At 41.2% G+C, this 27225-nt stretch overlaps 1 protein-coding gene across 4 annotated transcripts; it reads right to left on the reverse strand.

Annotated features, from left to right (window-relative positions):
• Positions 1-85: 85 nt before the first annotated feature.
• On the reverse strand, positions 86-27225 carry PIWIL1 (piwi like RNA-mediated gene silencing 1). 4 transcript variants are annotated; one of them, XM_075434646.1, is made up of 21 exons: positions 27080-27225; positions 26206-26294; positions 22803-22953; positions 17573-17698; positions 15801-16015; positions 14602-14723; positions 13861-13941; positions 12713-12910; positions 12235-12346; positions 9504-9624; positions 8754-8871; positions 8476-8590; positions 7366-7553; positions 6700-6772; positions 6156-6356; positions 5766-5869; positions 5215-5285; positions 4526-4679; positions 3350-3475; positions 2279-2426; positions 86-1541 (listed from the first exon to the last, which is right to left on the reverse strand). In XM_075434646.1, the coding sequence occupies exons 2-21, from the start codon at positions 26284-26286 to the stop codon at positions 1425-1427; spliced, it is 2622 nt and encodes an 873-aa protein (XP_075290761.1). In that variant the 5' UTR covers positions 26287-26294; positions 27080-27225; the 3' UTR covers positions 86-1424. The 4 variants fall into 4 exon arrangements, with proteins under 4 accessions (XP_075290761.1, XP_075290758.1, XP_075290759.1 ...); XM_075434643.1 differs by lacking the exons at positions 22803-22953; positions 26206-26294; positions 27080-27225 and adding exons at positions 18436-18586; positions 21844-21924; XM_075434644.1 differs by lacking the exons at positions 22803-22953; positions 26206-26294; positions 27080-27225 and adding exons at positions 18426-18586; positions 21844-21917.

Consider the following 27225-nt stretch of genomic DNA (forward strand, 5'->3'; position numbering starts at 1 on the left):
CCCAGACTCGAAGTGTGTACGCAAATACATCTAACAAAATCAAATGAGCAAGGATTACAGCAACAACTTTATTTAGATCTCACAAAGAAAAGGAACAAGGTACACAACAAGTTAGCTTAAAAAACAGCACTAACCCACGTTCTTCCATATGCACTAGTTTGACTCAGTGCCTGGCAATGCAAAAATCTGAAATCAACTTCTGTCAACACAACTGCTGCATGCTTTACAAATTAAGGTACTCCTGCTGAGTAGTTAACAATGAAAAATCTTAGAAGCACGATACAAACCAAGACCTAAGCACTTCCCATTACTTGGAACTGCACAACCAAAAAGCAAACCCATGAATAGTGAAACCATCTACTTTTCTGCACATCAGTGCACTGATATTCTTTGGTGGAAATTATTGTTCTCATTTAACAAGCACGTAGTTACACAACGTCAACCAAGAAATTTAGTTCATTCCAGTTATGAACTTGCAGTTGTCTAAACACCAATTGACTCGCACTGTGTAAAAACTGTGAAGTTACAAGACTTACAAAAAAGCATGTCAACGGGCTAAGTCACACAGCCCCCGTAACAGCATTCAAGCTTAGTCAAAGCCGTCACTTTCTGCAGAGAGAACACTGCAGTCCCATATAATAAAGGTGTTCCTATAGCTATGATAAGATACAGAAATAATTCTGCCTCTGACCCTCATTCCTGAAACATTGGCATACACAGAACTGCGTCCTCAGCTATGCCAGTTTCAGAAATTTCCACTTCCCTCCACTCCTCTGGAGACACCAGTGAGCACACGACAGTTTCTGCAAATCATTTACAAGGGCAAGTTTTAAAAACTTTTCCACAGGTTTTACAGCACTATGCAATCTTAAAACAAAACTTTGATAATCAAGAATGGCCAATAGCCCCTATTTAAGATACGAAATAGTTTAGCAGACAAAAGTTTGCCCTCACTTTAACAGCCAAGAAAAACAAGGAAGCAAAAATTGCATTTTGAAAATTAAAAAGTGTAATGTGCAAACTGGAGAAGTTTAGGGTTTTGTCTGCATAACTATGGATCTTGTATGTGAAAAATAATTCTGCATAAGACTTCTCCAGAAGTTAAATAAAATTAAGAACAACTGAATCTTTGGTGAAGAACACCAGAAACACTTTAGTAAATAAGCATTAGAAACAATAAATAATTATATAGCTTTTCTAGCAAGCAGACACCTATTCAAAATGCAGATCTGCCACCTCAAGCTTTTTCCTGCTACTATGAAAATAAAGTTCCACAACTGCACATATGCATTATCCCATGCACATGTCTCTTCAGGAAAAAAAACAAACAAACCCAAAACAACAACAAACCCCCACAAACCCCCAGACAATTCCAAATTCCCTAGAAAGGAGCTGCACTATTTTTTTTAGCTGGTAACTGAACTTCAAAGATAATAAAGCCTGTCTGAAAGCAGCAGGCTTGGTTCTCTGTGAATACTCTGACCTACAAGGAAAGCCAGTTTATGAGCATACTGGCAAGGAGCAGGTACTCTGATAACACCCTGCAGAAGGAAAAGAAAAAAAAAGGAATCATTTTCAAGTCATTTAAATAAGCATGCAGTCACTGTAACAAAGACAGGCCTGGAATTCAAACGTTCAGATCCACGTAAAATTTATATTCCCTGGAGTTTATGCAGATTTGTGAAAACAACATTACACACACTAGGCGCATTAAGAAAAACCTGTGCTTTATAGAAGGACAGATGCAAAAAACTTGCCAACTCCATTTCCCTCCTCACTCCAGAAAAACCCTTATGCAGGTTTACATTTGATGCTGGATCTCACAGAAGGCAGGACACAGCTAAGTGAAATATTTATGCTTGCTAAGCTGACAAATCTAAAGCACACCTCAGGTGTGAGCTGACTTTGTGCTGATCTTGGTACGCAACAGAAGTGGCCTCAAGGGAAATGGAGGAACATGGTTGCATTTCCACACAAAGCAGGTAAGAAATAATCATTTCAGGTTGGCGTTTAACATAGAATTTGGGAGTAATACTGAAAACAAGAAGTATTTTCTCGTGAGAATAAAGAATAACCTTCAGACTTCGAAGAGATCACACTATTTTACAGTGGCTCATTCTCAAGCCACCACTCTAGGTCAAGAGCCATACCTGCAGGCTTTTCAGATCTGCAAGGGTGTTTTAAGGACACCTTTTTCTACCTTTCTGTGGGCTGCTATTGCATACTTATGCACAATCTTAGAAGAAAAGCATTATCATTTCCCAGAGGAAATACTTACCGACCAGTTGTAGTACATGTGGCAGAGTTTGTAGGTTAAACGTTGTAGATGATCTGGTTTCAGTTTGCTAGTGTCATAGATTACATTGTAGTGAGTGGGTGCAACACAACCATCTCTCACTGCCTGACTCACAATAAAGAAATCATACCTGTAATAGAAAAAAAAAATCCCAGAGATCTGATACAGAAAAGGCTGCTTTTCTTAGAAAAAATGCAAATCCCCACAAATTTGTCTTACTTATTTTCTTCAAGTCACTTTATGCACATTGAGTAAACCCCAAAAAGTATGCCTGCACTTTCATCACAAGATAATCAGTTCCCTCTGTTTCTCAAAAGCGAGGAGATCTGGAAGAATGTAAATAACCTTCTTATATAGAACAGGTCTTAAGACCATGAAAATCTTCACCATTCATCATCCAGTTTTCTCCCTGATAACCAATCACATACTGAACAAGCTTTGCATTTCCCACACACCTGACCTGAATGTCACTGAGCGTGACTTGCTAAAACGTTCAACACCAACAGCAAGCGAGTGAAGTTGATGAGATCTGTGTACATGTGTTACCTACACAGATAGTGGTACAATTCTGAGGCATCTTCTCGTGACTTCCCAACCACCAAAGAACACTTCCAACATCTGCTCATGAAGTGCACCCTTACAAAGTAACAAAATTTATGCACGCCAAAACAACAGCCAGACAGAAATTCATTTCTGTTAAGGACAGTTGGGCAATCCTACCAACAGGAACTCATTTGGTACTAAACCTTTAACAACCAAAAAGAGAAACACCAAAAAGTCAAACACACACACACACACTTACTTAGAGAATATATTGTACTCTGATGTATACAAGTCCTGCATATTGGAAGCCATGAAACATGGCATAATGAATTCATAACATTTAAGCTTCTCCATTTCTTTCATCTACACATTCACTATGATTTCTTTTCAAAAGGACAGAAGTGTGGAAAGTATTTTTCTACTTGATCCCACAGTCAATTTAATATCGTATATATTTCCTTTATTATCAAGTTGTCAGCAAACACAAGTGTTACCTCCATGCTAACTTACCACTCTGGTCTGGTAACCTCCACATCAACAACAGTGCCAGGGGGTGGGTTTTTAAGTGTTCCAGCACACTGTGCAAAGAATCTGGTATTCACTCGTTTCTTCACAACTATCACAGTAAGTCTTGGACTAAAATAAATGAAAACAAAAGAAAAAACCCCAAAACTATGCTGAAAAACTGCACTGAGAGTATTTCAGGAACAGATTGTCTAGAGCTCCAAATTAAAAGCAATTCAGAGTTCTCCGGAGCGTTATTTTCACATGTAACCCTTCACTGACGCATTGATTTAGATTAAATAGGATGTTGTTCATAACTTTACATTTTTCGTTTCAGGTGCAACTTTGATACTATTTCTTACCAGTCTACCTTACATTGAGCTTCATAGGGAGACTCAAAACAGACCAAAACGGGATCTTCTAAAGACAGATCTGATTTCTATCATCTCTTTACCTCATCTTTTCATATAGAAAACATTGTGTTTTGACAGTATTTTTGGTAAAGAGCAAGCCATCAACAGAAGCTAAACAGAAGCAGCAAGCACTTCAGTTCCTACTAGCTATAACTTGTTTTGTGCTCTGCTTGCCTGCAGCATCAGGAAATATTTTCATTTTCAGAGCAGATTAAGACACCAAGTCACTGCAGTTGGTAAGTTTTAAAGCAGAATGTTGAAAATTGTGCAGAATTAAGTGACTGGACAACAGACAGTCCTCCCAGAAGCGGAAAGAAAAAAAAAAGACCTACCAGACACATGGTAGCAATCAGGCTATGATCAACCAATTGAAAAAACCTATTAATTACCTTATGCATCAAGAATGCCTAAAGAGTATACGTGTGTATTGAATACTCATGTGGTGCACGTACTAAAAACTTTTCCTAGGCCACGTTGGATGGAGCTCTGAGCAACCTGCTCTGGTGGAAGATGTCCCTGCTTATGGCAGGGGGTTGGAACCAGATGATCTTTAAGATCCCTTCCAACTCAAACCATTCTATGACTCTCTGATTCTGTATTATGTTAGGTATCTCAAGTCACGTAATCATCAGAAAAGCAGTTATCCGTGCTCAAGTAAAAATAAATCGGAATGAAAAGATGACACAATCTTCATCTGTAACCACTTTTTGTATCCCAGTGTATATTTCTCTTACAGTATAAAAAAGGGGGTTGGTGGAAAGAGACTTACTTGTAGTCTTTACCAACACTCTTCAAGCAATCCAGAAATTGAGGCACTTCATAATTAACCAAAGTATTTAGTTGTCCATCTCCTACGCCATCACGATACACAATAATACGAGAGGGCAAATACTTATTCCACTTGAACCAGTCTCTTAGAGCAGCTTACAAAAAAATAAAAAGAGTAACAGCTGTTAGCTATAATGACAACTCATTCCCCTCAAAAAATGGATTTTTATTACTGGAAAGACAGCTGTAAGTTTTGAAATATAAGGCCCTCAATCTTTCAGTAACCTCCAACAGGTATGCATCATGATACACAAACGTTACCTGCAAAAAGGATGCTGTATTGCCTGCGTACCAACAGAAAAAGAACGAACCTAAGGAAATTATCTAGTTGACTGGCCTCTCTCACAGCAAGGAGCTCTCATCCTTTCAATCTGTCTCCTTTAAAGCACTCTTTGAAGCGCACTGGTAAGTAGTATTTAATTGTTGTTAATAGACAAGGGAATCAATGAAAGAATGTACACAAAATGCTATTAATTTTCAGCAAGATTTACAACTGTATTTTTAATCTGCTTTCATCTCAGTGCAAGCTGGTAACGCCTCCCCTCAAGGCAGCCGAGGAGGTCTGTTCTGAGGAGGCTAAACTGTCATTCCTTAGACCTGACCCAACAAGAGCAGAAAGCCTTCTCTTACCTTGCAAGCAGGCTTTGAGCCCATCCACAAGTTCTTGCCCACGACCTTGAACAGCACAGCGGGAGAACCACCTGTGAAGAACAAAACACAAGATGACCTTCAAAGCATTTCCCACGCTTCCTTCAATGAAGTGATTTTTTAAATGGCTATGACCACTTTGTCTTTATGGCTATTGTGAGTCAAGATAGTCAAGCAAGAGTTAGTGTACTATGAGAGTACTTCCCTCGCAAAGCCCCTGTGCAATTCCTCTCGGTCAAAAAACTTTCACACAAGTCAACTCAAAAGGGAGAAGAGCCTGTCACCCCAATGCCTTCTACTCATCCCGGCCCTTGCCCCACCGTTTGCCCCCTCTCCCAAGCACTGTGGAAGAAGGACAAGATTATTCCTTAAGGGATGCAGTAGAAAGAGAAATACACAATGTACAGTTCTTACTAACAATGTGCAGTAAATCAATTTGGACACTTTCATGATGGACCACCACATTTAATTTACTTTTCAGTTAAGGGACAGATAGGGTTTTATTTTTTTCTTCTTTGGCACTCAAATCTTACCGGGTCATTGTTTGATTCAGGCTAGCAACAAATCCTGCAATTGAGTGCTTTCCAGATAAAGTGTCATGGTAACAATCAATTCCCACAATCATCACCTGTTTCAGCTTAAAAAGAATCAATACAGAACAGGTATTAGTACATGAAGACCTGCGAAAGCACCTATCATTTCCATCCTACAGTGTAACAAGATCATGACATAAACTGGATGGTTTCAGGATACTTAAGTAAACCATGGGCACCAAATCCTTGAATTAAATGTCTCCTTATGTCTTATTTAACTTCATGTGTCTTCTCACAGACAAAACTAGAGAAAGAACACTCAGTTTTCTTTTTTGGGGAAAAAGGCTTGTTTATAAATATGGCTCAAGAATGAAAAAAAAATTTACTTACTGGGATCTCAACGCTCCAAAGTTCTCCACCCATTTTGCAGTTCATTTGTAAGGCAATTTTTGTTGCTATGGCCATAGCAGTCTGAGGCTTGCTTAAAGTTCGAGCAACCACACACTGACTTGGAATGGGACAATCTATACATAAGTATTTCTTGATAGCATCATACTTATCCTTTCGGGAACTAGACAAAATACAAACTGCCTTCAAAGAAAAAAAAAAAATGTTTTTAAGCAGCTGCATTCTCAGATTTGTGTAACAGTTGTAATTCTTTAGGGAAAGTTTCTTACACTCAGGAAAAATATTCACATGTTCACAGCAAAAGAAATACCTGGAAAATGTCAGTGTCTATACTTCAGAGCCAAGTACAAAGGCTCTTTTCCAGAAGGATGCTCATAGTTAGTCTGGGGTTTAAAGACGAGTATGAGTAGGCATGTAGTAGATACTCAGGAGCCAAGAGTTTTATTCCCGAGAATGAATCCCACTAGTCTTAAAACACTAATTACAAAGATTAACATGATTTGAAATTATGGATTCAAATACATACTATGTTTGTGTCAGGAGTAACACTTTGCTGTAAAGCCTTTACATAAGCATCTGTTCTATCATCTACTTCAATCCTAAAAAGGAAGAGAAAAAATGCTTACAGAAAAACACAACTAACAGCTTTTGAAACTTCAGCAAAAACATAAATGCTCATTATGCATCAGTACTATATCAAGTATCACATTTATAGCTACTAACAAATGCACAATAGTCACAGATTTTGAAGATTAAGCGGAATCATCCCCAATTTAGGCTTCCAAGAGCAATGAAATTCAAAGTTAAAAGCAAGCACAGGTAGTCAAAGAAGATATCTGCAATAAGAACAAACCAGAATATGTCCAAAGTCAGCAAGAGAATATATATTCCTTCTTGTATACATATAGCGCCACTTGAGAAGGTTTTGCTCAGTGACTCTGTGTCTAATACTGTTTGGTTTTGGCATGCTTTAACCCCCAGTGAAAGCTCTCACAAGTAAAAGCTTGAGTGAGAAAGTCAGTCACCAGAGAAAACTGAACAGTTTACATACTGAAAGCAACTGTATTAAAAATCTCACAGAAGTCTGTAGTGTGACATACTATATCTCCTCATTTAACAGCCTAAACAAGCTAACAGATATACCTTAACAAGTATAACATTATTTTTCCATCAGCTTTCTAAAGACACTTACATGGTTGCCTTGTTCATTCTGATTCCCATAGATGGTGTGACTTTAAACAAATTTTGAAGTAATGTATTAGCAACATCATAGTTGCGTCGTGTGTATATTAATAACCAGTTGTCCAGAGGCTTCGCACAGATTAAGGGCACTCCCCTAGTTTCCTTTGACCAATGAGCAAGTTGAGGATTGTACTCAAACTGCAAATAAGAGATGGTAAAGAAACAAAATCAGCACCCTACCAAACAAGCTATACCACTACTACTTCCTGATACACTTCAGGAACAGACTGTTAACGCTTCTGCCTACAACAAATGACTTGATTTTTATCTTTTCTTTTACTGCTGTCACTGATTTAAAATAAGGTTTATCTAGCCCTTTCAAGAAATCCTACACTCTTCAAATGTTTCATTCACAGTTATATAAAGATACTTATGATTTTTAGCCCAGACAAGTTGTTACTATTTGATGCACAGTTTTTGTGCTGCAAAGACATAGTTGTTTGTGTTGACTTTTCTCCCATTTTTCTTTTTTATAAGGTAACTGCTTGAGAAAAGTATTATTATAAAGAACGTATCAGATCTTTTCAATAACAGGAACAAAAAAAGCTTTACCAAATACACAGATATACAGATCAAGACACTGTAAAATGCCCCTTTCTATCCAGCATTCATTCAAAACGAACAAAAGATCTCTACTACAGAATAAATATATAATGTTTTATGGCAATCTGTGACTTAATTGAAATCTAAGTTATTCATACTGAAGTCACCCCACCTTCGAGTGAACAGAAATAATTAGTGGCTTTTCATTTGAAAGCTTTGCTATTTTAATAAATGAAAACTAGTCAGAAACATCTCTAGTCTCCTAGTTTGTGTATCTGAAATGACTTTGTTTAGACAGAGGGACTGTTTTGCAAGGAAGACACTATTGTAATGCAAGCCACAAAAATCTTCAGGCGTTTCTAAACACAGTTTATTGAAGTTTGCAAGTCTCCTGTTTGGACAAAGATGTTTTTTACTCATAATCCTTCATTTATAAACCAACAAGTAGCGTTCCCTTCCTTAAGAACTTGCTTCATCAGTGAGAGATGCAGAAGATTTTAGAAGTTGTTTTATTTACCGCTTTTCCCGACTGAAGGATCTTTTCTCCTTGAACAACTCTTCCCGTAAAGGATAATAAATTAGAATCAAACCTTAAACCCCAGCCACGGAGTTCCTTCTGAACGTTGTCATCGCTGTTTAAAAACAAGATTTAAATTAAAACATACTGAAATTTGCTCTTGCTAAGACTTTTCTTTCCTAAAACCAGTAAGATTTCCAAAGTTTTGTTGCAAGAAAGAAGTTTATCATACAGATTTTTCATGACAAAGATGTGCAGAAGATATTAAGGTAGCATACTTTTGGATGTTGTCAATAAGTCTTGAAATTTCACGTTGCCTTTGCTCAGGTGGCAGTCGTGTATGAACAGCCAAGTCTTTCATCATATTAAAATCATTACGCATCTTCTCAGTTAATCCTGTTAACAGCAAAATCTTTTTCTGAGTACAAGTTAGACTAAGGACTAAGAAAAGTAAACTTGCAAGTCATGCAGATTAACTATACAAGGGCTGCAGACATGTAAAGTGGTGTCAGCAGTAACCAAGGTTTTCAGTTGCTCCCTATACATACATTCCCATCTGCATAGAAAAAAAAAAAAAAGCTGGATTTTTGCACTTGAGAGGAAACCACACAAGACATGCAGCTCTTTATTTACATTTCCAAAGCAAAGCAAAACAGTGCTGAGGGACAGGTACTGCTAGTGCAAAGTGAGTATCTCAGAGGAAAACACCTATTAAAGTATCTTACAAAACTATCAACTGATAGTAAATTTCATTTTTCCAACAGAAGTTTTACTGCCAAAAACCACGACAAGTTATCAGTGGGCCAATACTGAACGCCGTACATAAAGACCATGCAATATCAAAACCCCTCAAACTTTTCAGCCTCCTTTAAATATCTAATATTTTAGCTACAAAACTTGTTGCTAAACTCACATTTACCCAAACAAAACAATTCTACTTAAATTGGCAAGCAGCTGCTGTCAAAATACCAGTTTCAGTAGGCACTATGATTTGACAGATGCTCTGATATGAAAAAACTCTAGAGTACCTGTTAGGAAGCACAGCTCTGGAATGAGAACCACAGGTACTACCGCCATGCTTCCTCTCCTCCTCTTAGACTCGCTGATCAAGACAGGCTGGTCCAAGTCAGTAATTTCTTGATTATATTGCTGTATTAGAAATATACACGGTATGTTAGTTTATTCATAACAAACACTCAGTTTTCTTAATAATAATGCTCACTTTAGAAACTGAGTCTTTTTCCTAAAGCAAAGAAAAGCAAGCAGCAACTTTTCAATTAGCACATCTAACGAGAGGAACTGGTTTTGTCAGAAATGGCCTGTGGAGCCCTGGCCGGACAAGAGGGGACCTAGTTTGGTGCTGCTGAGCAACCCAGGCTTTGCGCCGGAGATGGACCTGGGGGCAGTGCAAGCGGAGCGCTGCTGAGAGGGCAGAGCGGCGGGCGCGGGGCGCTGGCGCAGGGGGACTGCCGAACTGCCGCTCCCTGCCTCCTCGCCGCTTCCTGCCTTATCGTCGCTTCCGCGTCGAGATGACGCTCTGCTCCAATCGCAGCAGTTGTGCCCATATACGGTTAAGGGTAACTAGCCAATCAGAGGCTGTAGTTGCTTTGGTATATAAACCTTGTTTTGCTGATTAATAAGGGAGGACGATTTATGCTCATATTGAGTCGACATCGTTACTGCCGATCCGTCCCCCACTCCAACAATGGCCACACAGGGAAGCACTATCTTCTCTATTGCTGCCAAATTACTGACTTGTAAGAGACAACAGAAACAATGCTTCTGCCTTGCTTGGGGCAGTATCACCCAGAATATCTAAGTCAAGATTCCGATGCTGATTCCAGAGCAGTAATGGACAAGGTTCCTGCCTTAATTTAGTTCAAGACATCGCAATAATCAAACCAGATTCCAAGTGAAGCCTCTGAAATTCAACCCTCCCGCAACTTTCCCTTGCATCTGGCATGAGTTGGTCTGTCTAGCAGTCACTAATTTAGTTCAGGAAAAAAAAAATGAACAAAACCAAAAATAACACAGGCTGACAGTCAAACATACTCCATTATGTTATATATATGCTATATAGAGAGAAAGAATTAGTTTAACTACTACTTTTTCTTAAAGAGAACCACAGCTCAGAAACTATCCAAAGGATAGCATTTAAAAACAAAATAGTGAGATCACAGCAAAGGCAAGAAGGCAGAGAAAATCTATCATTTATAAACTCCATCCTGCACTAGAATGGATAATATAGATTTTGCTTCTAGTTTATCACGTCCCATCCTGTTTTACAACTGAACCTGATGTGCAGAAAGATTTCACAATTACAATGGCAGGCCTCAATGGCAGGAAAGGTTCAGCAGTGAAAGGCGTACATAAACTTTTGTTTCAAAGAACCAAAAGTACAAAACGGTAATTTCTCTGAAGGTGTCTGTTCATGTATCTTACCTCCAGCAAACTATCCGCAAACTTGCTGAGGTTACACTCTGACCCATCATCCAGACCATTAATAAAGACGTTAAACAGGACTGGACCCAGCATCAACCCCTTGGGCACACTGCTAGTTACCGGACTCCAACCGCACATCGTGCCACCAACCACACCCTCTGGGCCTGGCCATCCAGCCAGCCTTCAGTCCACTTCATTGTCTGCTCATCCAGCTCACGCTTCATGAGCTTCTCTACAATCATCGTACGGGAGACAGCGTCAGAAGCCTTACTGAAGTCCAGGTAGACAATATCCACTGCTCTCCCCTCATCAACCAAGTCAGTCATTTCATCACAGAAATTTATCAAGTTGGTCAAGCAGGACTTTCCCTTGGTGAAGCCGTGCTGACTACGCCTGATGACTTTCTTGTTCACGTGCCTGAAAATGGTGTCCAGGATTAGCTGCTCCATTGCCTTCCCAGGGATCAACGTGAGGCTGACTGGCCTGTAAGTTCTCCGTGTCATCCTCCCTGAACTTCTTCCAGAGAGAAGTGACATTTCATTTTTTCCAGCCCTCGGGCACCTTTCCTTTCACCACCACGGTTCCAAGATTACTGACAGTGGCCTCCCAATGACACGTGCCAGCTGCATCAGTATCAGGGCCCACGGACTTAACTATGTCTCATTTGCTGAAGCATTCCCTCACCTGATTCTCTTCCACCAAATGCATTTTCCCTGCTCCAGACTTCTCCCTGGTCTCTGGGGACTGGGAATCCTGAATGGCAGCCTTGCTAGTAAAGACTGGGGGCAAGGCAGCATTCAATACCTCATTTTTTCCCACATCCTGTGTCACCAGGGGCCCTGCCTCATTCACAGCAGTGGACTCAGATCTTCCTTAGTTTTCCTTTTATTGCTTACGTACTTATAGAAGCTCTTCCTGTTGCCTTCAACATTCCCGCCCAGATTCAGTTCCAGTGCGGCTTTGGCTTTCCTAACCTCATTCCTGCATGCTGGGACAATGTCTCCATATTCCTCCCACATTACCTGTCCCTGCTTCCACTACCTTCTGTATGCTTCGGTTTTGAGTTTTCCCAGGAGCGCCTTGTTCACCCATGTAAGCCTCCTGGCATTTTTGCCTGGCCTACGACTCATTGGGACAGACTACTCATGCAGAATGCATGCTGCATAAATTAGATACTGCTCTTAGATTACATGGTATCCATTACAAATAAAATTCTATTAAAGAAAATTATGAATCCATGCATCATAAGTAAACCTCTAACAACGCTCTAATGTTTCAAGCTAAAGCATAAACACACACTGACAGTTGTTTCCATACCCTTCTGTAGTAGTCCACGAAGCTGATCTCAGAACCATCTGCTTTTCTAAAGGTACACTGTGGATTGGCATCCCAGTCGATGTCATCAACTCTGTATGTTCTGTTATTGTACCTAAACAAACAATTTCACCTTTTTTTAACTCTTAAACAAAAAAGAAATAGAACTGCAGGACAAAAGTTTTTAGCAATACTCATGCAAGCTGAAAGTTTTGCTCCTACCAACAGCAGTAACTTCAAGTTTTCAATTGTAACAGGTTATCAATTCTCCTAAAAGCTAAACTGTAATAAAACCAAACGAAAACAGAACTCATCTAGTACGTATTTCCTGCTTTTGTAAATGCTGTCACCTTGATTAGTTTGCTAATTTGAAAATTATATAATTTTGATGCTTTCTGATGCTTCATTGTATACTTCAGGACATGGAACAGCTGAAAAAATAAATAAATCTCTAAGACGACAAGAGTCCAAAGAGACTTACTTCGTAAGAACAATTAAACCTATGAGCTCTTTAGCACAGGCATCTCTAAATCTTTGCTCTTCAACCTGGTAATACAGACTGTACATAAAACTCAACACTGTTTCACTGCGAAGAACCTTATGGCTCACATCCATACATAACATAATGCTTTCCTCATACTGGAGGATAGAACTTGTGAAGCCCGGCCAAACCATCAACCTGTCAAAAGAGAACATACAGAATCTTAACATGCTTTAAAGCCTCTCTATTCCCACCCCTTGAGTTCCTCCTGTCCACTTTCTCAGACACCAGAAAGCAGTCCAGACACAAAGAAACCATTATCCAAATACAAACAAGCTCGTGAAAGTTTACAAAGCCAGAAATATTTTAAATGCAGGTTATCTTTAGTCAACTTAAGATGAAAAAAGATTAATTTAATGATGTAGCAATATAACTGAAGTGAAAGAAAGGAAGCATCAAAACCTCAGAAATCCATTTCATGCTATTAGTCTTAAATATCTTACATACAAAGTGTATGGGTATTCAATGACACTTTACAGAGAGAAAGACCAACAGTTTATCTAGTTGAACACTGTCCAGTTTCTTCCATCAACCAGGTTATGTAGGCTATGTTAATGGCAAGGAGTACACCACAGCCACACGGCAGGGCCACACTCACGTAGTCATATTCAAGCTTACTAACTTGTACAATACGCCTAGGGCTAGCTAGAAGCATCAGTCACTTTGTAGGGGATCCTAGCAGGGAACAAGGACAAGACACGACAGCGAGCAACACGTGAGTTCCAGAACCACCCACACAATGGGGTATGGCCAGATATGAATTTACACAGCAGATTAAATGGCCTTCAGAACAAAGGCTGGTAACTCCTGAGCTTTAGAATTACAGTATTCAGAGATCTCAGCCTTACAGACATTTAAGCAAGGTTTCTGACACTGGAGTAAAACAGAATAGCACCACACACACTGGTAAAGAGTAATGAGATCTTACACATAGAAGAAGCTGAGTTAGGAGACCGAGGTCTCAAAAACCGGTACTCCCAGGAAGCATAAGTCCATGGTTTTATTACAAGATCAAGCACCAGAGCATTATCCAAATACCATCCTTTCTCCCTGCACCCCTCCTAAACCCAGTATCCTTCTTGTCAAACCTGTGATTAGGGATGCTGATTGGGTCACTGGGGTTGTAATAATTACGTCCAATCTGTTGCAAATTCAACATCTTCAAAAGCCTAGAAGTTAAAATATGGATGTCATTTACCATTATTATTCAGTTTATCAAACTATGCACGGTCCCATCCCTCTGCATAACCTCTTTCTTTTTTTTATCTGACTAGATGCAACAAGTCATGAATGTGGACTTTTCACTAAACTCAATTAGAAAGGCCATGGACACTTCTTAATGACAATTAATCAGTTAAATTAGCATACAACCCAGCCCTTCACCAACGAGCTGCGTAGCAGTCTAAACATGCTACGTTTCAGATGAACCAGGTAGACCAGGTACCGAGGTTAAGTGGAAAGACTACAGTCAAAAAAACAATTCGGCAGTTCAAGGTCCTGCACTACTATTCGCTTCAAAAGAGACAAATCCACAGACACAAAAGGAGAGCAGAGATAGGACTAACTGCCTACAACAGTTAGCGCTCCAGTGTGAATCTGCTTGCTTGGGGAAAAGGTATAAACTCACTTCCCACTAACACGTGCTGGAAACGTGCATAGAACTGCACATTAAAATGCTGCCAGATGTGGCTGGCCACATAGTAATGGTAGCTACACAGGCTTAAAAATTTACATGTGTAATACTGACTTGTCCAGTCTATGGAAAGAAAAAACTTAAGTCGGGTATTTTTAGAATGACTTCTTAGAAAGACTTAAGTTGGACAGTAAACCTTCTAAAAATGATGTTGTAAAATTGCAGACATGTAGGTGAAGTAGGTGGCAATTCATTAGTCAGCGTGATTGTTATCTTCACATCCTCTCCATTTCGAGTCCTACTAAACACGTCGGTAACCTGAGAAAGTGAAGTAAGATTAATACAAGTCAAGGCAAACAGGGCTGTATCGGGACTTTGCTCCACTAATATCAAATTGGACTTGTACATTAAGATTCTAAGTAATAATTCAAGACTTAGCTGAAACAGGAATTTGATTTCCTAGTATGATTGTAAACTACAACCTATAATGCTTCATTCGTTTGGGTGAAGACGACTAATGGAGTAGAATGGAGGCTATCCACTCACCAATTAGCACCGTGGGAAAAAGACTTGGGGAAATTAACCTCATATATTGCCAATTAATGTATATTTAATTACTAATTCATGTACTAGGATGCAAAAAGACAAACATTAAAACACATAGTGAAAACCTCTTTCCCCTCTCCCTTTTCCAGACTCGGCTTCACTCCGGCCGCCTCTGCCCCTCTGTTACCACCACTGGTTACACCCAGTCCCTTCAGTGGGGCAATGAGGGGCACAAGGCAGGGGGTAGAGGCAGGAGTTACCATCAGCACATGGCATTTTCCCTCTGCCACTCCCTTCTTCTCAGGTTTTTCTGCTGCTCTGGCATTTCCCCCCCCACCTTTATAAATGCACAGAGGTGCCATCCACTTTGCTCACAGGCTCAGCTTTGGTCTGTGGTGGGTCCGTTGTGAAGCCAGCTGGAAATGGCTGTTTACAGCACAGGGCAGGCCCTAACCTCTTTCCATAGAGACCACCCCAGACCCCCACCCACCCACCCAGCTACCAAAACCTTGCTACATACACCCAATACATCCACCCTTTCAGTTATGTTGGATGTTAAAACACAGAAGTTACAAAAAGATCTAAGCAGAAAGAAAACTGAAGAAAAATACTGTCTGTACTATCCAGTTCTGTGCAGAGGATTATTTTAGCCTGCAGAATCCAAGCATTAGAATCAGCAGTTTATTATCAAATTCCTCTACACAAGCAAATTAGCTTATACCAATATATTCAACTAAACACTGCTCACGGGACATGAATTATCTAGCTTCACCCAGACCAGTAAGAAACAAGAAGCATCAAAAAATGCAAGTCAAAAAAAAAAAATAAAATAGCGTCCTCATATCACACCTTACGCTCTAGTTTTTTTGGCAACAGTAATATTGATCCATCAAATGCATGTGTCTTTCCAATTAGCTCTTCATGCCGCAAGAGCAAAGCTGACCGAAGACGACGTGCTTCCATCTCAGGACTATAGTCAACGTGGTACTGATATAAAGCCCACTGGGGTCGCGATGTCAAACGAAAGTAATTTGTAATTAATTTTATCATAACACCCGAAGAACCTAAAACGAGAGGCAAATATCTTAGTAGTTAGAAGATTTTACCACTTTATAGTAATTCTACAGCTTTGAGCAATTTTAAAAAACTGAGGCATTCAGACAAAGATTAGAGGTCAGTTGTGTTCTGCAACTGTTGTAGCTCATAAGCTACAGGAAATGCTCCCACAGGCACAGTGGTATCACAGACACTCACCCGCTTATTAGAGCTTTTTATACTTCCTTCACTTGTCAGGAAAACTCTCACATCGAGTGAGGTAAGCATTTCGATCCGTAACCTGTCTCCCAAAGAATTAACACCAGGTACTAGAGAGATGAATTTCCACCAACACATAAACTTCCTTTGCGGACAAATTAACCTTTCTTTACACGAATCATAAACACAGAACGAAAACTAAGTATCAATCGCTAGAGATACCCACATTCCCATTCATATGTGACAACATGACAGCTCTTTTGGTATTTCAAGATTTTTCAAACAAACAAACAAGCAAGCAAACAAACAAAAAAATCCACAATAGTAAGAACTAGCTCCAGATCCCTTAAAATATTTCTTCCCATTTTTGCCATGTCTCATTTCAATTTCTTTTCGACTCAAAGACACAAGTCTAATACGAAAAATACACGGCAGACAATTATGCATCATCTGTTTTAATTTGGTTTTCATTCTCCATTTTTTCCTACCTGAAATACAACACCCCAGATGAAAATAAAAAAATCCTACCACATACAAAGTATGTATATGACACTGTACAAAGCAACAAAGAGAAAACAAAAGGCTGGCAATAGGGCTGCCTACAAAAGTACAGCGATCCATGAGCTAGCATCAGCATAGTTCTAGATAGAAAATCTAGATGAGAAAAAAAAACAACTATCCTGCTTCTGGCCTAAAGTGACCTGAGCAGAACTAAGCCTTACCATTTCTGGGCCCGTGGCACGCTCCAGTTATCATTCGATTAAGTAAAAGCGAACTACAGTTGCCGTTACGTTGTTGTGATGTCTCACAGACTCACTTGCAATACAAAACTATTATCAGCAAAGAACATGCACTGTTCAACATTTAAAATGACTGCATTCCAGCAAGAAGGCAGGACTATTACGACAGCCTGCTTTTACTTTTTTTCCTATGCATGATCTCAAGGAAAGAAGCATATTACCTTTTATTTAAACTAAAAAGTTTCTTCAGAAAAGGTCTCAAACTCCACATTTATTATGAGATCTTTAGGAATTTCGTTAGGTCAATGGAACAAACTGCAACTTCTAGAAGCAAACCTAGAGTCCTGCTTGAAGTAATCGACAGCAGGAACGTACAAGGATCATCACTTCTGTCTAAATAGTTCCAATGTAAAATGCTACACAACTTCCGTCTGAAGCACTTTGCCATCAGACGTGTCCACCTTACCGTTCCTCTTAGATATCGGGAGCAACTTGTATCTTTCCCAGTACACAATGAAGATCTTTTTTTTTAATTTGGTTCTCTAGAGCCATACGAAAAGCAGAAACAAAGCAAAATTATTTTTCATTTCAACTTCCCTATGTGTCTATAGTCTAATCTGAACATACCAGTTTTTGATTCTTGAACATGTTCCACGGCTTGCCGAGTGTTTACCCCGAGATCATGGAAATCTCTACGACGTCCACCCCTTTCTGTTAAAGACAATTCCTGAAATCCTGCAGAAATCTGTAATCCTACCGTTTTGAAATTTGATGAAGAGGAAGAATTACAAACAAGTTTTATATACACATAGGAATTAAATACAATTCCATTTTGAAAGTCATATATATAAAAAATTAAAGAGAAATCATGAAATGTTAAGTTTCAGCTTATGCTATGTAGTAAATTAATCTTGAAGTAGCATTCAGGTAATACATACCAGCTTCCTAAGATTTACACATAGCTAACTAGTAAGCAAATAGAAGGGCTCACTAGCCAGATGAAAAAAAAATGTAAGCCAAATCAATAATGTCTTCTGCAAATACAGGGACGACAGATCTTACACTTCAGCTCTAGCTAACATCAAAATGTTTAAATACACTGTGATGCAAAATAGGTAAGAAAGTGTAATTTCCTTATCAAGATTCAAGAAAACAATGCAATATCACAATGAAATTTACTATTGGTATTCATGCAGTTAATTGTGTCAACTGCTTTCTAATTTATTTTTTTGAACTATTTTGATAGAGGAGATGGTACAGATGGAGTAGAACATATTTTAGGTTGTTTTCAAAATTCCTGGTTCAGCTACTCTGCATCTTAGAATGACAACACTATCATCACAAGGTATACGCAGTGAATTTTTCCAAACCTTAGTAATAAATCTCATTTCGAAAAGAAAAATTAGAAATACACTCTAAAGAATGTCTTAATTGCATCTTCTTCAAAACACTCGCTCTTGGGGGTAATGAACTTTTTCACCCTTTCTGACCTCCTGGCCTGCTCCCATTCTGGCCTCGCGGAACACTCTGAGGGCCCCTCTGTTGTCCACGGCCACCAGGTTCTTCTGATGCTGGTGAAGGAACATGTGGCTGCTGAGACTGCAAATGGCCAACTGGCTGACTCAGCAAAGTCTGTCGAGCCTGCAATAGTTGGGAACAACTTTTCCTACTGTAACTGAACAAACAGCATACTTCCAAGAGTACAGCAAAACAAAGTCACTAACCAAGTACAGAATACTCAAATATCCAAGTGTAACAGCTACATAAGATTATTTTTTTTTTCCTATATTATGTAGCAGAGATACTACTCTGTACTTCAAACTCCAAATATGTGGGGTTCAGGAATTTTTTTTTTGTAACTAATATTCATTGAACTAGTAATAAATGCAAATCTTGTTTACAAGCTCTAACTAAAATTCCTGGACTTCTCATTTTTAACAATCTCTCTGAAACATCAAGTAGCTGACTACTTATTGTATAAAAACAGCTTTAGTAACGTCAGTATCTAGTGAATAAATAATATTAAAAAGCGTCATGCCTGGAAGGACTGCAACACATGAACTTTGGCCACAGGCAATCCCACAATTCAGAGCCTCATGTTACTGGATTGCAGTCTGCCCCACAGGTTAGTTCCTCCAGGAATAATCCAAGTTCTCTACTTTAAGCGTAAGCGAGCAAGAGGCTAATGCATGATCATGAAACCTGAGCCAGAAAGCCAGCCTGGCTTTGTCTTGTCCTACAACATAGCAGCAGGAACCCCCCGAACCAGCATCACACAACCTGTCAGCAATCCATTCCTGGAGTTCCTCCATTCCTTTGCTCTCAGAGCTCTTGGTACTCGTCTTGTGATTCCCACGTGCATGTTCCGACACTGCACTCAAGATCAGTAACTAGGCAGGCCCCTCTGTTCATATTTTTACATGCTATAAGATCTCTCAGAATACCCCCTCTAAGCAGCCTGTAAATACCCATAAGCACTACCGTAAAGATTGAACGTACACAACCCTAAAGAGTATATGCGAAAATTAGCAGAGTCCAGTGCCATCACAATAACAGCATACTATCACAAGTTTTGTGCTTCCTGTAGCATTCACAAAAGTAGTTCAGGAAAGATCAGTTCTGCTTTGCCTCTCTCACCTGTATTCCACCCTTGCTCCTGAAGGAAGCTGCTGTGTCACCTGCCTGGATTCTCCACAGTCCAACAGCTAGGCACTGAGTCCCCCTGTCCTAAGCTCACTAAAGGCTGAGGGAGCTGGGCTTGTTAAGCCTGAAGAAGAGAAGGCTGCGAGAGGACCTAATATATGCTTATAAATATCTCAAGGGTGGGTGTCAGGAGGATGGGGCCAAACTCTTTTCAGTGGTGCCCAGCGACATGACAAGGGGCAATGGCCACAAACTGAAGCAGAGGAAGCTCCAGCTGAACATGAGGAAGAACTTCTTCCCTCTGAGGGTGACGGAGCACTGGCACAGGCTGTCCAGGGAGGTTGTGGAGTCTCCTTCTCTGGAGATATTCAAGACCCGTCTGGACAAGGTCCTGTGCTGCCTGCTGTAAGTGACCCTGCTTCGGCAGGGGGTTGGACTAGATGACCCACAGAGGTCCCTTCCAACCCCTAACATTCTGTGTGATTCTGTGTGTAGTCCTTCCCATCCATTAAAGGATCAGAGCAGAGCTCCATATCAATTCATAAACTGAAGGAAGGTACTATGCGGGGATAGGTTTCATTGTATGGTCATGGGGAAGGGCGTTTTCCACAATCCTTCACAGAACCACAAGATAACTCAGGCTGGAAGAAACCTCAGGAGGTCTCTAGCCCAACCTCCTGCTCAAAGCAAGGTCGATGAGGAGGTCTCACTGGGTTGCTCCGAGATTTATGGCATCTCCAAGGACATAAACTGCAGGACTTGAGTGGGTAACCTGTTCCAGTGCTTGACTGTCCTCACCATGAAAACATTTTTCTTTATATCCAGTCAAAACAAATCTTGCTCCTATTTGTGCCCATTGTGTCTTTTCCTCCCATCATGCACCGTTACAAAGAGGCAAGTGCCATCTTCTTGGTATCCTCCTTGGAGACTGCAGTCTCCACATTGGGAAGGACTTGCCAGGGACTGACCAACCTATTCTCTTTCCTACTTCCGCAGCATGAAAGATCACGGAATTGGCAGGACATTACTGACGAAAGGCAGGCCCCTGACCTCCTTAAATCTCACTAAGAATATTTGATAAAAACCTCAGCAATAAGAATTTAGTGTATTATGATATCTCTTTATCAGTCCAGTGTGAAAGTCAAATAGTATGGTTCATTTCTGCATACATGGCTACCTGTTCCCATCTTCCTCTGTGACCAGCACAGATTATGTTCTCACTTAAACTGAGACAGAGTGCATGCCTGAGCCCTCCTTTTCCAAAATTCTAATATAAACCCTCTTATTCATTCCGCAACCTCTTTTCAATATGTCTTTGGAAACACTTCTGGAACTAACCCTCTTGGAGGGAGATAATACACAGTCTACATGGTAGAACAGTGGCAGCCCATATGAAAAAAAAAAAAAAAAACAAACACGGACTTGTCTCCACTCAGACTCTACCAATATTCCTAGTCCACGTGAAATATCTAGGCCTCTTACTTTACCCTACACACTGATATCACCTCCTGACTTCCACTAACAATTCTATTCAAGTCAATGAGACCACACGTTTGAACTAGTGGGTCTCAGGTTTATAAATTCTGCTCCGGGTTCTAGAGGTGCATCAGTGCTACTGACTAATGCAAGACATATTTCATCATTTGAGAAACAGAACTGTAAACTACCTTCTATCATGATATAAACTCATCTAACGCTGGAAAGAAATGGACTAGAAACACTCCTCCAGTTTAATCACATGCTTAAATAAACGATGATTTTTAGTAACTGACAAACTTGAGGAACTGCTTTAAAAAAAAACCCAGGTATGTGGCAATGGCTGCAAATAAAGAAGTATCTGCCATGTTCAAGCTACAGTTTGACCAGGGCATATAAGCACAAAACAAGCCCTAAGCACTCGTTCAAATGCAGAGACTGAAAGTCCTTAATATTAAAATTAAAAACAAGAGGAACAGGACACCTGCCAGACCCAGGTTCTGCCCAGATCAGCAGCAGCAGCTGCCTAATATGTTCTGCTTCTCTACAGGGTATTGCAGTGGACAAAGCAGACTACAAAAATAGCTCTATTAAGATAATCTGATTAGAGTACTTGTTTGTAAGCACACAAAAATTTCCTTAATACAACTATACACCTGATATATACACACACACACACACATATCATCTACCATATATACCTGATATTAAAATACGAAGTAGTTGAGCTATGACATTTCAAAGCCTATTTGTGCTCATTAAAAACAGAACCAACTTACAGATGCAGCTCCTACAGCAGGAACAGTAGTCTCCTGTCCTGGAGGCCTTCCTCTTGCTCTGGCTCTAGCTCTTCCCGTCATCTTATCTTCTAAGACAAACCACCTGCAGCATTAGTGTTCAATCCGCTCCTTCCCCCATCTTTATTCCAATAAATATTACAAACAACACCATTGCATTGTTTAATTTCAACTGGTTCAGTAAAATACAGCCCCCTCTGCAAACTTCCCTGCTCTTGGATCTCCACCCTAACACAGTCACACAGCTATAGCTCCTGATAGTCGTCTGAACCTACTGGCACAGCCCACCACAAATTCTGAAGCTGTGAAGAAAGTCAACCAGACTGGAGAGCATGGCAGGATCTGCAGCTTCAGCCAAGGGTAACTCAGAGCCTACCGATGTTACTTTCAAGGCGCACTCAAGACTCATTTCAGGCTCATTTGTTACTCTACCCTGGGAGCGGCACACGCTTCACCCCAGCACACGCTTCACCCCAGCACACGCTTCACCCCAGCACACGCCAACCCTTCCCACCTGGTCACCTCCCAAACATCAAAATGTTTAAATACACTGTGATGCAAAATAGGTAAGAAAGTGTAATTTCCTTATCAAGATTCAAGAAAACAATGCAATATCACAATGAAATTTACTATTGGTATTCATGCAGTTAATTGTGTCAACTGCTTTCTAATTTATTTTTTTGAACTATTTTGATAGAGGAGATGGTACAGATGGAGTAGAACATATTTTAGGTTGTTTTCAAAATTCCTGGTTCAGCTACTCTGCATCTTAGAATGACAACACTATCATCACAAGGTATACGCAGTGAATTTTTCCAAACCTTAGTAATAAATCTCATTTCGAAAAGAAAAATTAGAAATACACTCTAAAGAATGTCTTAATTGCATCTTCTTCAAAACACTCGCTCTTGGGGGTAATGAACTTTTTCACCCTTTCTGACCTTCTGGCCTGCTCCCATTCTGGCCTCGCGGAACACTCTGAGGGCCCCTCTGTTGTCCACGGCCACCAGGTTCTTCTGATGCTGGTGAAGGAACATGTGGCTGCTGAGACTGCAAATGGCCAACTGGCTGACTCAGCAAAGTCTGTCGAGCCTGCAATAGTTGGGAACAACTTTTCCTACTGTAACTGAACAAACAGCATACTTCCAAGAGTACAGCAAAACAAAGTCACTAACCAAGTACAGAATACTCAAATATCCAAGTGTAACAGCTACATAAGATTATTTTTTTTTCCTATATTATGTAGCAGAGATACTACTCTGTACTTCAAACTCCAAATATGTGGGGTTCAGGAATTTTTTTTTTGTAACTAATATTCATTGAACTAGTAATAAATGCAAATCTTGTTTACAAGCTCTAACTAAAATTCCTGGACTTCTCATTTTTAACAATCTCTCTGAAACATCAAGTAGCTGACTACTTATTGTATAAAAACAGCTTTAGTAACGTCAGTATCTAGTGAATAAATAATATTAAAAAGCGTCATGCCTGGAAGGACTGCAACACATGAACTTTGGCCACAGGCAATCCCACAATTCAGAGCCTCATGTTACTGGATTGCAGTCTGCCCCACAGGTTAGTTCCTCCAGGAATAATCCAAGTTCTCTACTTTAAGCGTAAGCGAGCAAGAGGCTAATGCATGATCATGAAACCTGAGCCAGAAAGCCAGCCTGGCTTTGTCTTGTCCTACAACATAGCAGCAGGAACCCCCCGAACCAGCATCACACAACCTGTCAGCAATCCATTCCTGGAGTTCCTCCATTCCTTTGCTCTCAGAGCTCTTGGTACTCGTCTTGTGATTCCCACGTGCATGTTCCGACACTGCACTCAAGATCAGTAACTAGGCAGGCCCCTCTGTTCATATTTTTACATGCTATAAGATCTCTCAGAATACCCCCTCTAAGCAGCCTGTAAATACCCATAAGCACTACCGTAAAGATTGAACGTACACAACCCTAAAGAGTATATGCGAAAATTAGCAGAGTCCAGTGCCATCACAATAACAGCATACTATCACAAGTTTTGTGCTTCCTGTAGCATTCACAAAAGTAGTTCAGGAAAGATCAGTTCTGCTTTGCCTCTCTCACCTGTATTCCACCCTTGCTCCTGAAGGAAGCTGCTGTGTCACCTGCCTGGATTCTCCACAGTCCAACAGCTAGGCACTGAGTCCCCCTGTCCTAAGCTCACTAAAGGCTGAGGGAGCTGGGCTTGTTAAGCCTGAAGAAGAGAAGGCTGCGAGAGGACCTAATATATGCTTATAAATATCTCAAGGGTGGGTGTCAGGAGGATGGGGCCAAACTCTTTTCAGTGGTGCCCAGCGACATGACAAGGGGCAATGGCCACAAACTGAAGCAGAGGAAGCTCCAGCTGAACATGAGGAAGAACTTCTTCCCTCTGAGGGTGACGGAGCACTGGCACAGGCTGTCCAGGGAGGTTGTGGAGTCTCCTTCTCTGGAGATATTCAAGACCCGTCTGGACAAGGTCCTGTGCTGCCTGCTGTAAGTGACCCTGCTTCGGCAGGGGGTTGGACTAGATGACCCACAGAGGTCCCTTCCAACCCCTAACATTCTGTGTGATTCTGTGTGTAGTCCTTCCCATCCATTAAAGGATCAGAGCAGAGCTCCATATCAATTCATAAACTGAAGGAAGGTACTATGCGGGGATAGGTTTCATTGTATGGTCATGGGGAAGGGCGTTTTCCACAATCCTTCACAGAACCACAAGATAACTCAGGCTGGAAGAAACCTCAGGAGGTCTCTAGCCCAACCTCCTGCTCAAAGCAAGGTCGATGAGGAGGTCTCACTGGGTTGCTCCGAGATTTATGGCATCTCCAAGGACATAAACTGCAGGACTTGAGTGGGTAACCTGTTCCAGTGCTTGACTGTCCTCACCATGAAAACATTTTTCTTTATATCCAGTCAAAACAAATCTTGCTCCTATTTGTGCCCATTGTGTCTTTTCCTCCCATCATGCACCGTTACAAAGAGGCAAGTGCCATCTTCTTGGTATCCTCCTTGGAGACTGCAGTCTCCACATTGGGAAGGACTTGCCAGGGACTGACCAACCTATTCTCTTTCCTACTTCCGCAGCATGAAAGATCACGGAATTGGCAGGACATTACTGACGAAAGGCAGGCCCCTGACCTCCTTAAATCTCACTAAGAATATTTGATAAAAACCTCAGCAATAAGAATTTAGTGTATTATGATATCTCTTTATCAGTCCAGTGTGAAAGTCAAATAGTATGGTTCATTTCTGCATACATGGCTACCTGTTCCCATCTTCCTCTGTGACCAGCACAGATTATGTTCTCACTTAAACTGAGACAGAGTGCATGCCTGAGCCCTCCTTTTCCAAAATTCTAATATAAACCCTCTTATTCATTCCGCAACCTCTTTTCAATATGTCTTTGGAAACACTTCTGGAACTAACCCTCTTGGAGGGAGATAATACACAGTCTACATGGTAGAACAGTGGCAGCCCATATGAAAAAAAAAAAAACAAACACGGACTTGTCTCCACTCAGACTCTACCAATATTCCTAGTCCACGTGAAATATCTAGGCCTCTTACTTTACCCTACACACTGATATCACCTCCTGACTTCCACTAACAATTCTATTCAAGTCAATGAGACCACACGTTTGAACTAGTGGGTCTCAGGTTTATAAATTCTGCTCCGGGTTCTAGAGGTGCATCAGTGCTACTGACTAATGCAAGACATATTTCATCATTTGAGAAACAGAACTGTAAACTACCTTCTATCATGATATAAACTCATCTAACGCTGGAAAGAAATGGACTAGAAACACTCCTCCAGTTTAATCACATGCTTAAATAAACGATGATTTTTAGTAACTGACAAACTTGAGGAACTGCTTTAAAAAAAAACCCAGGTATGTGGCAATGGCTGCAAATAAAGAAGTATCTGCCATGTTCAAGCTACAGTTTGACCAGGGCATATAAGCACAAAACAAGCCCTAAGCACTCGTTCAAATGCAGAGACTGAAAGTCCTTAATATTAAAATTAAAAACAAGAGGAACAGGACACCTGCCAGACCCAGGTTCTGCCCAGATCAGCAGCAGCAGCTGCCTAATATGTTCTGCTTCTCTACAGGGTATTGCAGTGGACAAAGCAGACTACAAAAATAGCTCTATTAAGATAATCTGATTAGAGTACTTGTTTGTAAGCACACAAAAATTTCCTTAATACAACTATACACCTGATATATACACACACACACACACATATCATCTACCATATATACCTGATATTAAAATACGAAGTAGTTGAGCTATGACATTTCAAAGCCTATTTGTGCTCATTAAAAACAGAACCAACTTACAGATGCAGCTCCTACAGCAGGAACAGTAGTCTCCTGTCCTGGAGGCCTTCCTCTTGCTCTGGCTCTAGCTCTTCCCGTCATCTTATCTTCTAAGACAAACCACCTGCAGCATTAGTGTTCAATCCGCTCCTTCCCCCATCTTTATTCCAATAAATATTACAAACAACACCATTGCATTGTTTAATTTCAACTGGTTCAGTAAAATACAGCCCCCTCTGCAAACTTCCCTGCTCTTGGATCTCCACCCTAACACAGTCACACAGCTATAGCTCCTGATAGTCGTCTGAACCTACTGGCACAGCCCACCACAAATTCTGAAGCTGTGAAGAAAGTCAACCAGACTGGAGAGCATGGCAGGATCTGCAGCTTCAGCCAAGGGTAACTCAGAGCCTACCGATGTTACTTTCAAGGCGCACTCAAGACTCATTTCAGGCTCATTTGTTACTCTACCCTGGGAGCGGCACACGCTTCACTCCAGCACACGCCAACCCTTCCCACCTGGTCACCTCCCAGACGATGCAACCCGGCCCCAGAGACCCATTCCCCCCCTACCCCGCAGCAACCCTTCCCTTCACTGTGGGCTCGGCCCTAACTTCTCCCTCAGCCTCGAGCAGTCTGCGGGGCCAAGCTCCGCGCCCGCGCCCCCCCCCTTCTCCCCTCCCCTCCCCGCCCTCCCTCCCCTGCCCCTGCTCCCCTCCCCTCCCCTCCCCTCCCCCTCCCCCCCTCCCCTCCCCCCCCCCTCCCCTCCCCTTCCCCCCCGCTCCCCTCCCCTCCCCTCCCCTCCCCTCCCCTCCCCCCCCCCCGCTCCCCTCCCCTTCCCTCCCCCCCCCTCCCCTCCCCTCCCCCGCCAGCCCTGCGGGGCCCCCGGCGTTACCTCAGCCTGCCCCCGGGCCACGAAGGGACTCCGCTCCCAGCCCGGCGATGCACAGCAGGCCGTCCTCTTCACGACGCCGCACGGCTTCGTGCCCGCTGCGCTCAGCAGCCCCTCTCGCAGCCCAGGGTGCCCGCAGACGAAACCCC

This window comes from Opisthocomus hoazin, chromosome 13 (assembly GCF_030867145.1).
Source record: "Opisthocomus hoazin isolate bOpiHoa1 chromosome 13, bOpiHoa1.hap1, whole genome shotgun sequence".
NCBI classification, from domain to species: Eukaryota; Metazoa; Chordata; class Aves; order Opisthocomiformes; family Opisthocomidae; genus Opisthocomus; species Opisthocomus hoazin.

What these genes read in the sequence shown, in the direction of transcription:
- PIWIL1 (XM_075434646.1), bottom strand. Translation starts at nt 26,286, where the DNA reads ATGACGGGAAGAGCTAGAGCCAGAGCAAGAGGAAGGCCTCCAGGACAG. An exon ending in ATCAGCATCCCTAATCACAG is followed by an intron (nt 12,911 to 13,860) that starts GTTTGACAAGAA and finishes CTCTTTTGACAG; the next exon opens with GTTGATGGTTTGGCCGGGCT. An exon ending in TCCTTCAGTCGGGAAAAGCG is followed by an intron (nt 7,554 to 8,475) that starts GTAAATAAAACA and finishes TCTTATTTGCAG; the next exon opens with TTTGAGTACAATCCTCAACT.